The following is a 12,909-nucleotide window of genomic DNA, read 5'->3' as shown; positions in this document are numbered from 1 at the left end:
TCTGTAAATTTATGTGAAAAAAACTTTTAAAGAGAAACATTTGCTAATATATAATTACATCTAATTATGTAATAGTTAGTGTCTAGGTATATATGTATAATTAGATATGATTATATACAAGCAAATTCTTTTTTTTTAATTTTTTTCATACAAATTTATAGAATTTCCATAAGTCTTTATAATTCTATATATTTATACATGCTTATGTATGGCAAATTTTTTATCGGATTCTTAGTTATTACTATTCATTATTACTGTACTTAAGTCTTAATATTGGTATCGAAACTATTATTAGTATCGAAAATAATCCAAGCCCAAATTCTCGTGACTCCTGTCAAACAGCATCTCTAAGTTTCATAATCATTGATCAATTGTCTGTCATATTCAAAATGTGACTTGCGATAATCATAGTAATATTATTTTCATGCCATTTTGACTTTATCAGATTTCTTGTTTCTACTCGGGAGTATACAACTAATTACAATCTCAAAATTACCCAAGGTGTTGCTGGAATTAAACTGTTTTAAAGAAATGAGCGATTCTGTGTGTGAACAAGAATTATTATTATCTTCAAATACTATAAAATATTACGTATGCTTGGTCTATTCAAAATTGGAATGACGGCAATACCTTATATCGCTTTTTTTCGTTTGAAACTCAATCTAGCGGACAGTTCGTTCGACAATATCGATTACCGAAGCAAATTATTATAATAAAATACTAATTTTTAATTGTACGCAAAGTATATATATTATACATAGAATCACTATATTCATTTGCAATTATCATAGCCTTAGTAAATGCGAAACCCAGTGAGAAAACTAAAGTCGAATCGACGTCAATGAGGCCGAAACTGCGTCCCTACCGTCAGTTTTCGAAAATAATTAAAAGTTTCAAAATATATTTTTTTAAATTAAATTACTACGTTCAACGTTCGCGTTGTGAATACTTTTAACTTCTTATTAGAGAGAAAACTGTCAAGTTTCAGTTGTTTGGTGGAAACGACGTCGAAACAACGTCGAAACGACGTACATAAAATCCGCAGTGAGAAATGATTCGTCGATCGACGTCGAAATGATGTCGAATCGACGTCGTTTCGACGTCAATCTACGAATCATTTCTCACTGGGATAAGAGACAGATAATATGAGAATACATGTAATTATAACAAATATTATAGTAATTTAGGAAGAGACAGACATATGTATGTATTTGTCTCTTTCTGGAGTCCTTATACATATACAGGGTGAGTTTTTTATCTTGAGACAACGAGAAATCTCGAGAACTGCACATCAAATCAAAAAAAGTTTCAGACAAAAGTTGTATAGTTTCGAGGGGGCCATAAGACGGTACCATTGGTTTGACCTTGAAGAATTATTTGAAGGTCACATAAAGGTCACACCAATTTTTTTAAAATGGCATCCCCTATTTTTTATTACATATTCTTGTAGCTAACCTCGAGAGCTTTCCAAAACGCTATAATAAAGTATTTTTTTATTAAGAACTTTTTGAGTTATTAAGGTATGAAAGTTCCAATATTTTGACGTAAATTACAAAATATCTTGTAAAATATTCATTTTTTTATCATCTTACCTTAATACTTTTTTGAACAGAATAATGATACAAATCAACTGGTGTAAAGAAAACAAACAATTTTGTAACAAGCAATAAAAAAATTTTTTTATTGATTTGTTGAGCCAGTTGATTTGTATCATTATTCTGTTCAAAAAAGTATCAAGGTAAGATGATAAAAAAATGAATATTTTACAAGATATTTTGTAATTTACGTCAAAATATTGGAACTTTCAAACCTTAATAACTCAAAAAGTTCTTGATAAAAAATACTTTATTATAGCGTTTTGGAAAGCTCTCAAGGTTAGCTACAAGAATATGTAATAAAAAATAGGGGATTTAAAAAAATTGGTGTGACCTTTATGTGACCTTCAAATAATTCTTCACGGTCAAACCAATGGTACCGTCTTATGGCCCCCTCGAAACTATACAACTTTTGTCTGAAACTTTTTTTATTTGATGTGTAGTTCTCGAGATTTTTCGTCGTCTCAAGATAAAAAACTCACCCTGTATATCTGTCGGTTTATACGCGTGCAACTCCTTCTATTACCACACTAATCCATTCTATATATGGATAATATAAACGTACACATGCAAATCTCCATATTTAAAATCAACGTAAATTTGACCTGATCTAAAGCTCTAAAGCATATTGCCAGAGACAATATTTAACGTCACCTTGGATCTTATTTCGACGTCGAAAAGAGGTGTTTCTTGTGACCAAATTTACGTAATTTCGACCAGGCTTCTCGACGTCAAAATTACGTCTTTTCGACTTTATATCTCCCACTGGGAATGAAGCATGACACCGATAAGCAAATCATTAACAAGCTTGAGGCCTATTATACTGTAAAAGATGTTAACTACCATAGCTAGTCATGGTTTGCTGAAAATACCTTGCTGCCATAACTTTAAATTTCTAAACCACAGCGAACGGCTTGCTATCGCACCTACTACAATAGGCACAGTAGCAAAATATTTGGCTATCACAATTAAATATTAGCTGTCCACATTTTACAACTGAAATTTAGTTGCCACATGGAGTCTTTAGCTATGGCAGCTACATTTTTCTTTCCGTGTATACAATACGTCGTGTGTCGCTGTCGGATATCGGGACATAACCGATGGTCCAATGAAAAAATTTATTTTTTGAAAATAAATTTTCTCATTGGACCATCGGTCACGTCTCGATATCCGACAGCGACGTACGACGTATTGTATAACTGGCCTAAGTCCTAATTAAATGAATCAGAAATGCGCTACTCATGTAATGCATGTCACTTCAATTTATAAAGCCGCTATTTTGGTTCCGACTCTCTTTCTTTGCGATCCCTTCCTTCTTCTTTCCAAGTTGCTAGAAGAAGAATTTATCTAGAACCCTAATATACGGAAAATCTCTTAATTACAATACATATCAAAGTGTAAAGATAAAATTTACGTATACGATCGTATATCATTTTATGCTTATTAAAGAACAACTAATTGGGACTGGGACTTACTTAATAACATCTCCTTTGCTAAGCATCGAAAAAAGAAATTTGGTTTAGGACTTTCCGACTCGCTTTTCAGAACTTCATTTTGCTGACTATTCTGCATATAAAAGCATCCACCCAAGTAGAACTCTCTCTTAATGGCTCTCACTTTGGTGACTCGTGTGAACATGTCAGATGACAACTCGAGACGACAGATTCGTATTTCAGCGCCGAACATATTTCTGTCTATAGCTGCGTTCGGCATTGCAAATCCGAGGCGTCGGAGTGCTCTTTTGCATTCGAGTGAACGAGAGAGGAGAATGAGATGGAGAAGGAGGAAGAGCACGCCGACGTCTTTCGGATTTACAATGCCGAACGCAGCATATTTAGTCTCACTGAGGATGACCCGAAAATGGGTCGAAACGTTTGGCGATTAATTTACAAATTCAATAAAAAATTCCATATTAGACATTTTCGCACAAATACCTGCGTTTGGCTCGCATTGGCCTTCTTCCCCCCACCAATTAATTTGGTTCTTTTGTGATTATTTTTTATTATAGAGTTAAGAGTAAATCGCGTTTAGTACTTTACTTTCTACAAAAGGAAGAATACAAGTCGCTCGTGCATGCAAAATGATTGAAAAATCTCACAGATTATTATATTTTATGAATTTATAAAAATATTTGATTTTTGAAGCATATCCCGACTTTTCATTCACAAAATACGAAATAAATGCTCAAAAATGCAAATCTTTTACAAAATATTATTTGTATCTGTTATTACCAAGTCGATCAGATCGGTCATTTTTGAGATCCGATAATCTAAGGGTCTCTCAACTCGCATACTCGCGTAAAGATACGCGTCGGTCTCGCACGCTCAGTTTTGATCGCTACGCTTATACTTGGCGCGAGACACTACCGTGTCTCTTGATAGTATTTATTTCCGGCGTTCTCTTTAAGACCTTTGGTAATCTCTAATCTGATCGATCTTGCTCTTGTATAATGTTACACAATTACGTGACTCTCGTACGACTGACGAGTAATGAGCGATTCGTTTGAAATTGAAATTACAGCTCTTCGAGAAAGTCAGGACAGAAAGGGGATTGCCGGCACTTGACAAAGCGGTAACGGCCATTAGCGGTGATGTGACATTGCCAGATCTTGGATTGTCACTGGAGGACAGGAAAATGCTTATTGAGAATGTTACCATCGTGTATCACGCAGCGGCTACCGTCAGGTACTGATAACGAAACACGCTGCCTCCAATCCGATGCTATTAATGAGATTCAGGACATTCCCAGATAGCCCTTGGGAAAATATCCCAAGTAGAACACGTTAATCACAAAAAATGTCAATGTGACATTAAAATGATGAATTTTACGTCATAAAATGATCGACATCAAGATTTACTTTGCAATGACTGATTTATGACATGCTGTTTTATGATATTCGTAATGTAATATAATAATATATTATTTTACAGATTACATGATCAGTCATATATGTATATTATGTTTACCTTATATTACTTTAATTTATTTATGTATAATATTTAATTAACTTTGCTTTGTAAAACAAGATCATTTTTACATTTTGATATCTTAATGCTGTCACAAATAGGTGCTCTCGGTGGGCTATTTTGACGTCACCATAATGCATAAAAAATGATGTCATCTTGATGTTTTCATGACTAATATGTTCTACTTGGGATACCTAAGGCCGATATTCATAGTCCGTTCTTATATTTAAGATTAACTTAAGTATGCTCTTAATGTGTTTTCAACTAGAGTTGAAATTTTTCTTTGAAGATTTTCAATTTCGAAGCTTCGTAGAAATTACTCGAGAATTGAAGTTTTTGAATTTTTCGAAGATTCGAAGTTTCGAATATTTGAAGTCAACTAATGTATTAACAAGATAAAAAACAATAACACATTTTGCAAAATTAATCGTTTTTACTATAACTGTGAACTAATTAAATGCCAACTAATTAATATCATTACAAGTATAAAAAAACAAATGTACTTATTGTCGGACACATTTTTGTCCATTCGCTCATAAAAATACAATTAATTCGAAGGAAATAAATTTTCTATCATTAACATTTTATCTTATTAACTATTTCTTTTTACTGCCTGATACAGATGATAAATACAGATGATAAATTAGGTTGGTCTTTGAAAGCTTATATCTTAATGCTTAATCTAAAGCCAACGGCACACGATACTATTTTCCTACTGGATTCCTTACGAGAGCCAACCAGGATTCAGCTTTGAGTCACCTGATCGAAAACTCTGCATCCTGATTGGCTCTCGTAAGCAATCCAGTAGGAAAAATCGTATCGTGAGCCGTTGGCTTTAGTTGACTTCGAATATTCGAAACTTCGAAACTTCGAAAATTCGATATTCGAAGTTTCTTCGTTTCTTCGGATACTTCGAAGCTTCGAAGTTGCGAAGCTTCGAATAATTAAGACCACTATTTTCAACCAATCACAGAGCTGTATTAGCGTCTCAAGACAATACTTAAGATGATTTTGAAATAAGAATCGACTATGAATACCGGCCTTAGAAAACCTGAAAAGTTTACTTTAGAAGAATAAGAAGTATGAAAAGTAAATTTGGACACTTTAAACTTAAGAATTTAAAAGGGAACTTTCAGAATTGTAAAAAGTATGCGATATAATTTATAATACCGCGTGCGGGTTTTCTTCTTACGAGAAAGTGCTATGCCGCACGACCCTCTAGCGGGAACTTCGACAGACTTGGCTATTTAAAAATGACTTTAAGTGTCCCAAATTACTCTAAAATTTCTTAAGTAAACTTTTCACTTTTTTAAGTAAACTCTCAGATTTGAAAGATTACTTTTAAAAACTTTAATTTCATTTAAAGTAAACTTTTCCAAGGGAGAACAAAGGATCATAATGATCTGAGTGACGTCGAAGTGACATTAATAGAGGATCTCTCTATTATGAGATACCCCAAGGAGAACAAAAAGTCAGGATGATGTCAATGACATCAAATTGACATCATCCTGACTTTTTGTTCTCCTTGGGACGCTTCTAATGAGATAGCAGGTTTTCAACATCAAAATTTAATCACAAATCCTGTATTCACAACGACTACACGATCTAACAATGAATTTTCCACTAAACAGATTTTATTTCAAGGACAATAAAATAACAATGATGCCTATTAATTTAGCAAAAACTCTGCTATCTCATAATAGGGGACTTTCCTCTATAACTTTTAAGTAATAAATAAAGTCATGATGACACTGTTATAATATCATTATGAGTTCTTTATGGTCTGCCCGGATTGCGGATTTGATTGCGATTGAAGCGTTTCTTTAATAAAAATTAAAACAATCATTCAGTAAGCAAAATGTTAGCGGTTCGCCAATAAAATTCGAGCATCGCGGCTCGATTTGCATTAAATTGTATTCCAACATGCAGGCGTAATCCGACGCGGAAATCTGCCTCAACAGAATCTGTCATTTCGTAATCATTTAAATGGAATATGTCACTTAAATGGTTACGAAACGATAGATCCTGTTCGATAAATTTCTGCAATCAACCTGTGCCGTCTCATCAATCTGTTAACAGATTCAGTTATGCGATATTTCTGCCAGCAATTTATAGCAGAATAACTTTTTCAAGATCTGTTCTCTTCTAGAACTGATCTACATATCTTGTTTTTTCGCTGTATCCGTTTGCAAATCTTACGATTGTATAAATTATGAAAACATCTCGGCGAACCTTGTTATCTGGACATTCACCCTGGTAAATAAAATTCTCGTGTCCTGTAACACGGTAAAGAATTTTTAATTTTTTTAATTTATGAAGATTTGTAGAAAAAACACCTTATACTTTTTCAGACTTTTTGTCTCTTCGGAAATTATAGAATAAAAAGTTTTAGAATTCACGTGTATAAAGAATTTTGGGAAAAATGTAGACTTTCTAAAAAGTGTCCTAATTTGTGTTAAAACATCCGAGAAATTTTCTAAAGTTTCATCAGAAATTCTGAAAAATTTTAATCTTTTTCACTGGGGCTGTTGTTTTAGATCATTGATCCGCGTAAATACATCCATTTTTTTTATAACGAATAAAGTTTTTATCTGTTCGGTTATTAATCCTTTTATAGATTCGATGAGCTGTTGAAGAGAGCGGTGCTGCTAAATACACGTGGCACAAAACTGATGTTAGATCTGGCCAAAGAAATGAAGAATTTACTTGTGTTCGTTTATATCAGCACGGCCTATTGCCATCTCGAAGAAAAAGTGAGTATAGTTTTTCGAAATTTGCACGTCCGGATGGTCGAAAAATAAAAACCGAGTCTCGACAGATTTTGCGCGAGAGAACGTATCCCCCGCCCGCGGATCCTTACAAAGTGATCAAATGCGTCGAATGGATGGACGATGATGTGGTCGAAGCAATGACAGACAAAATCTTGGGCGAAGTGCCTAATACGTACGCTTTCACGAAGGCCTTATCGGAAAGTATCGTCGAAGACAGTATGCTGCATATTCCATCGATAATTATGAGGTATCGACAAATGTTCCTGATGGAAAGATCTTACTGAGAATATAATCGAAATTTGATGTGCTGAAATGTATTTGAAAATCAATTGATCTCGTTTTATTGTCATTTCAATATTTCAATAAAAATCCAGTGACAATTATTTGTATTTAAAAGTAACAGAGTTTTCACAACTAAATTTCAACTCCGTCCTTTTTAAGATAAAACTCGGTTACGAACGTAAATGCCATTTTAGGACCTGGCGCAGCTGGAGGTCGCCAAATATGATATACGGATTTACATAGCAATTTAATTGGCTACATCCAGTTGCGTCAGGTCCTAAAATAGCGTTTACGTTCATAATTGAATATAGTTTTCGGTTACTTTCGGTAGACTTCATAAAAATCTAAAATATCGCATACCTTTCGTGTTACTTTTCAACAGTACGCTTTAATTTTCCTTACAATTCATGGTATTACATCGAATTTTATAAAGAAAATTGTGATTTTCTTTTAGATAGATCCTCAACAATTTATCAATAATCTTTATTTCATTTCTCACACACATCAATTTCGTAATACCACCAGCAAAATATTTCTATCAGGGGTCTCGTCCACACTCATCGATGCTAGATCACGAACGTTAAATGCTTTTATCGTGCAATTTCATCTGTCAGGCCGAGCATAGTTATTCCCATCTGGAAGGAGCCGTTGCCCGGTTGGACGGACAACATCAACGGACCGACCGGCCTCCTGATCGGTGCTGGAAAGGGAGTACTCAGAACGATGTACTGCAACGAAAATAGCTACGCCGATTATCTACCCGTCGATATCGCCGTCAATGCCATTCTCCTTGGCACGTGGAATTATATTTATCACAAGGACCACAATAGAAGCGTCATTAATCTGACGAGTAGTTCCGAGTTCAAGGTAAATGGAAAATAATGGTGCGCGTCTCTTTAACAGTATCGTAATGAGATGTTCGCCGTTGTTCGCAGGTCACCTGGGCGGAAATAATAAGCCGCGGCCGAAGAATAATAAAAAAGATACCTCTGAACGGAGTCGTCTGGTACCCAGGTGGTAGCATGAAGAAATCGCGGCTCATGCACAATATTTGTATAGTGTTATTTCACATGATCCCGGCTTATATCATCGACGCGTTCATCTTTCTGGCGGGATATAAACCGATGTGAGTCGCCGCGGTAAATCTTAGAAACAAAAAAGCACTTACACGCTCTCTATCTCGTTTTGTTTGTACCGCAGTATGTGTCGCGTGCATCGCCGCATAAATAAGGGATTCGAAGTTTTTGAATATTACGCAAACCATCAGTGGGACTTCGAAAACACGTATGCCGGTTACATAAGGGAAAAGCTCAACAGCACGGAATACGACAAGTATCGAGTTCACGGCAACGATCTGGTCATAGACGATTACTTCGAGGATTGCATTCGAGCCGCCAGAATTTACATTTTAAACGAACCCCCGGAAACACTGCCGGCCGCTCGTCGACACTTGAGAACGTAAGCTCGAGAATCGCGCGCGGAAAACGGCGTTTCTCTACGTAAACTGACTCACGCCTGTTCTTTTTTTTTGCAGTATGTACTGGGTGGACGTACTCGCGAAGATACTCTTCTTCCTTTTTATCATCTACCTGCTAGCGTCCTGGAGCGAAAGCTTTAAAACGTTGCTCATAACCGGCGCGACGTATATCGCAGAGTTAATGAATATTTTGTAATTTAATCAAATTGAGAGTGTTCTCATTGACCACGAAAAAGCTTATCTAATTCGATACAATTATATTGATCGTTCTACTATTTAATCTCAAGAACGAGTGGGGATTAAGTATATAGCGGTACCTTGTAGTGCACGCTACAGCCTGTGCACTAGATACAAATAAAAATTTAAAAAACCATGCGAATAAACGTGTTATTTACACGATCGTCTGATCTTTATTTTTACGAAAGAGTTAAAACACCTCAAACGGACTCTTGTACTGGTGGCTCGTAACCCTCCGGTCTATCTATCTTGGAACCACTTTCGTCGGCCTCCTCGCTCTTGTTACCACCACCGTCGCCGTGCAACTCCAGCAATTTGCTGAGTTCGAAGCGCGGCTTCTTCAATACTTTCACCTAAAGTCAAATTACGTCCGCTGTACTCACTGACACTCTTAACGTTCTATTAACATTCGTAAGAAATAGCCACGGCTTGTTTCACCCGCAGCTGTACCCAGCACCGTCACTCACCTTACGAATGTAAACGTCGTGCAGAGGATAAATACCCTGCGACGCTTTCTCGATGTCCTTGGCCGTGGCATCCGGAAGTAGTTTACTAACCACGCCTTTCAAATCGGTCTTAGTAACGTCCTCCGTAATGGTTTCGACCATTTTCTGTCTGATTTTTTTAACCTAAATTATAGGTCATACATATATTATCAAATGAGAAATGATAATAGTAGAAACCTAGCCAAACAAAACTGAACAAACAATAATTAATATTATACAAACGATGTCTTTAGAACTGATTCGCGACTGGTACTTTCTAGTTGAATCGATATACAGGGGTATCCGCTGAAAAATAGGCAATTTAAAAATAGTGGTAGATTGGGTTCAACTAAGAAGAAAAAGTCACGTGCCACGTTGCAAGATTCGCAATAGTTATCGAGTAATTAATTTACACGTCTGAGCGAGTGAGCACGTAAAATACAGTAGGCCGGACTTGGAAGACATGTAAGACAATCGATCGATGAGCGCAAGATACACCACGGTGGGAAGAAACCAGTGAACGCGGCGAGCGCGAGCGGCGGGCGATCCGAGATACAAGTCCGGCCTACTGTGTTCTACGTGCTCGTTCGCTCAGACGTTTAAATTAATTACTTGATAACTATTGCGAATTTTGCAGAGCGACACACGACTTTTCTTCCTAGTTTAACCCAATCTGCCCCTATTTTCAAATTAGCTACTTTTTTTTATCAGACATCCTGTGTAACTTAAAATTTTTTACTCTACCTTTGAATGAATAAATATTTATAAAAGCCTGTAATTAAACCAGTAATATACGGTATATATTATAATATCATGTAGCATGTTCCTATATCACTACTTGCTACAGATGAAAGTAGTGTGGTAAGCGACTGCACTGATCTACGCAACTCTTTCGCCATTCAACCATTGATAGAGTTGAAATGGATAATAGATTGCGTGTAACGTGGACGAGGAATAATTGAGCAAAGTAAGAACCTGCGCGTGCTGAGCGTAACACGTCTTCCTCGTGCTCAGCTGATCCTTATTCGTGAAACCGATGCAGAAGACTCGAAGCAGATAGCCGTCCGTGGTCTTCACGTCTACGTTGGCCTCGATCAAAGTCTGCCACTTCTTCACCATCGATCGCAGCTTGTCCGTAGTCAGATCCATTCCGTGAAAATTAGTTAATACATTACGGCCCTGGACGTCCTCGGCGATCAGTCTGAACTTACGGAAAGACCTCTCCGCATCCTGATCGCTCTGCAAATCGGCCAGAGATACCTCGAACACACGGAACTTCAGCCCCTCGGAGGCAATCTCTGCGGAACAAAGCGGACACTTTGCAACGGACATATTTACAGTTCCAACAATCATTGGCTACCGACATTTCTATGCCACTAGCTGCTGTTAGCCGAAAACAAGCTGTGCGCAACGTATAATTTGACAGAAAGATATTCAGCCTCGAAAGGGAAGAAGTGAAAATCTTACTTGTTCCTTGAGTCCTGTTGACCAAGGTCTTGCCAACCTGCCGGTTGGCAAACATAGACGGTGCTTTGACATCGTACCAATCCTTGCGAGTGAAAGGATCCACACTGAAACATAGCACTTGCGTGAGAGAGCGTGCGTGTGCAAGGTACAATATGTTAACGACGCGAATCTGTATCTTTGTCTCCTTTCAACATTGCGACGTTTGCTAATGAAGTTTCCTAATACACCTAGACCTCAGTTCCTTGTATCAGCTCGTATCTTCTCCTTCGTTCTCTGATAAATTTGTAAGCAACTCCAAGAATTTTCTCAATCGCCACAGCGACTGACTCGCTCTTATTACATCATTATGCATTAGACGCCCTTGTATTCTTGTAGTCACAGTCTGCTACTAATTGCGAGAATCTATTACTTTGTCCTTTTTCAAACGTAGTAATAACATTTTCTACCTGACGAAGTTTTCTAATGTAACTCGACATTGATTTGTGAACTTCGTGTCCACTTCTGCACAATTCTTTCGTCAAACGTCGCTTAACTTCGATCTTGGTTTAATTAACGCCCGTCTCTCTCTAGACCAACAGTTGGAAAGAGACAAAGAACGAACTAAGCCGAGCTTAAAGTAAAGCGACGTCGGTGAAACCAGGCCTTAAAACTAGAGACAAGAAGCTGTACCGGGATTTGAAGTTCAATCTAGATTTTAAGTTTAATCCCCTTTTAGGTTATACAGCATCCGTCCTATCGCATTCAACGCACTACATGTACAATTAGCTTTCGAGATTACTCTTCGTATTTTCACAACAAAGCTGCGCGTCACGTTCAACTTAAACTCGTTTCTCTGCTCAACTAGCTCGAGTAAGTCACCGCCAACACGTTTGCTACACCAAGGAGACTAGGTTAGATTTCGTTTCGCGAGTCGCGCGCGTCGGTTGACCCGAAGAAGTTGATTTTCGACGCGCAAAGGCTTGAGGTGCGCGAAACGCGATCGGCAATCGTGCTGTTACACCGCGTTGCAAAGCGGATAAACGCGACGGCGTGGCGTAGCGTCGCTCGCGACAACGCGTATGCCCCGGGCGCACGAGGGATCCGACATAACCAACGGCATCGCGCGGAGCAACAGGCCGTTGAGAGACGAATCTTGAAGACGGAACGGCCGGCTACGTCCGAGGCGCGATATGCTCTACTCACATCTTCTTCTTCACGCCTTTCTTGCCTCCTTTCGAGAGCCCCTTGTTCTTGCCTACCGCCATGATTACCGAGACTCAAGCGAAAAGAAGCACTCGCGAAACGGAAACGTGGAGCACGGACCGAACCCAGAAGGCGGAAGTTACTACTCGAGTCGAAGAAGAGACATTTTCTAACGACAAGGATTCGTCTGCTACAGGAGACCTCGTGCGCATGCGTGAGATGACGTAGTAGCTCGAATTAGGATGTGTTCGAAAATGGATTTAGTTACTGCCAGTGAAAACAGTATAGTTGGTAGCAATGAAAATTACTGGTGCTGCGTTTTTCGCACGCCAGTAAAGTCAGTAAGGCTGGGTCTACATTTGGATGTCGTAAGTCGTGTCGGAAGGAATTGACCAATCACAGTTCATTATTCGACTTACGACATCCAATGTAGACCCAGCCTTACTG

The 12,909-nt window shown here is 37.7% G+C and overlaps 2 protein-coding genes across 2 annotated transcripts in view; one reads left to right on the top strand and one right to left on the bottom strand.

Annotated features, from left to right (window-relative positions):
• LOC105557800 (putative fatty acyl-CoA reductase CG5065) overlaps nt 1–9,470 on the top strand; it is an 18,355-nt gene extending 8,885 nt beyond the window's left edge. Inside the window, exons 3-9 of the mRNA XM_012005158.1 lie at nt 4,116–4,279; nt 7,179–7,314; nt 7,380–7,579; nt 8,229–8,481; nt 8,550–8,740; nt 8,815–9,072; nt 9,149–9,470. Coding sequence (XP_011860548.1) covers nt 4,116–4,279; nt 7,179–7,314; nt 7,380–7,579; nt 8,229–8,481; nt 8,550–8,740; nt 8,815–9,072; nt 9,149–9,287 — 1,341 coding nt within the window. The 3' untranslated portion in view covers nt 9,288–9,470. The remainder of the gene's footprint in view (nt 1–4,115; nt 4,280–7,178; nt 7,315–7,379; nt 7,580–8,228; nt 8,482–8,549; nt 8,741–8,814; nt 9,073–9,148) is intronic.
• A 3-nt stretch (nt 9,471–9,473) lies between these two features.
• Nucleotides 9,474–12,633, bottom strand: LOC105557799 (40S ribosomal protein S3a). The gene is made up of 5 exons (XM_012005157.1): nt 12,463–12,633; nt 11,281–11,384; nt 10,789–11,111; nt 9,796–9,957; nt 9,474–9,681 (listed from the first exon to the last, which is right to left on the bottom strand). The coding sequence occupies exons 1-5, from the start codon at nt 12,522–12,524 to the stop codon at nt 9,529–9,531; spliced, it is 804 nt and encodes a 267-aa protein (XP_011860547.1). The 5' UTR covers nt 12,525–12,633; the 3' UTR covers nt 9,474–9,528.
• Nucleotides 12,634–12,909: the final 276 nt, after the last annotated feature.

The sequence above is a fragment of the Vollenhovia emeryi genome, unplaced genomic scaffold, assembly GCF_000949405.1.
Source record: "Vollenhovia emeryi isolate VEMERY1.0 unplaced genomic scaffold, V.emery_V1.0 DF939416.1, whole genome shotgun sequence".
Lineage (NCBI taxonomy): Eukaryota > Metazoa > Arthropoda > Insecta > Hymenoptera > Formicidae > Vollenhovia > Vollenhovia emeryi.
This window is presented reverse-complemented; position numbering and strand designations above follow the sequence as displayed.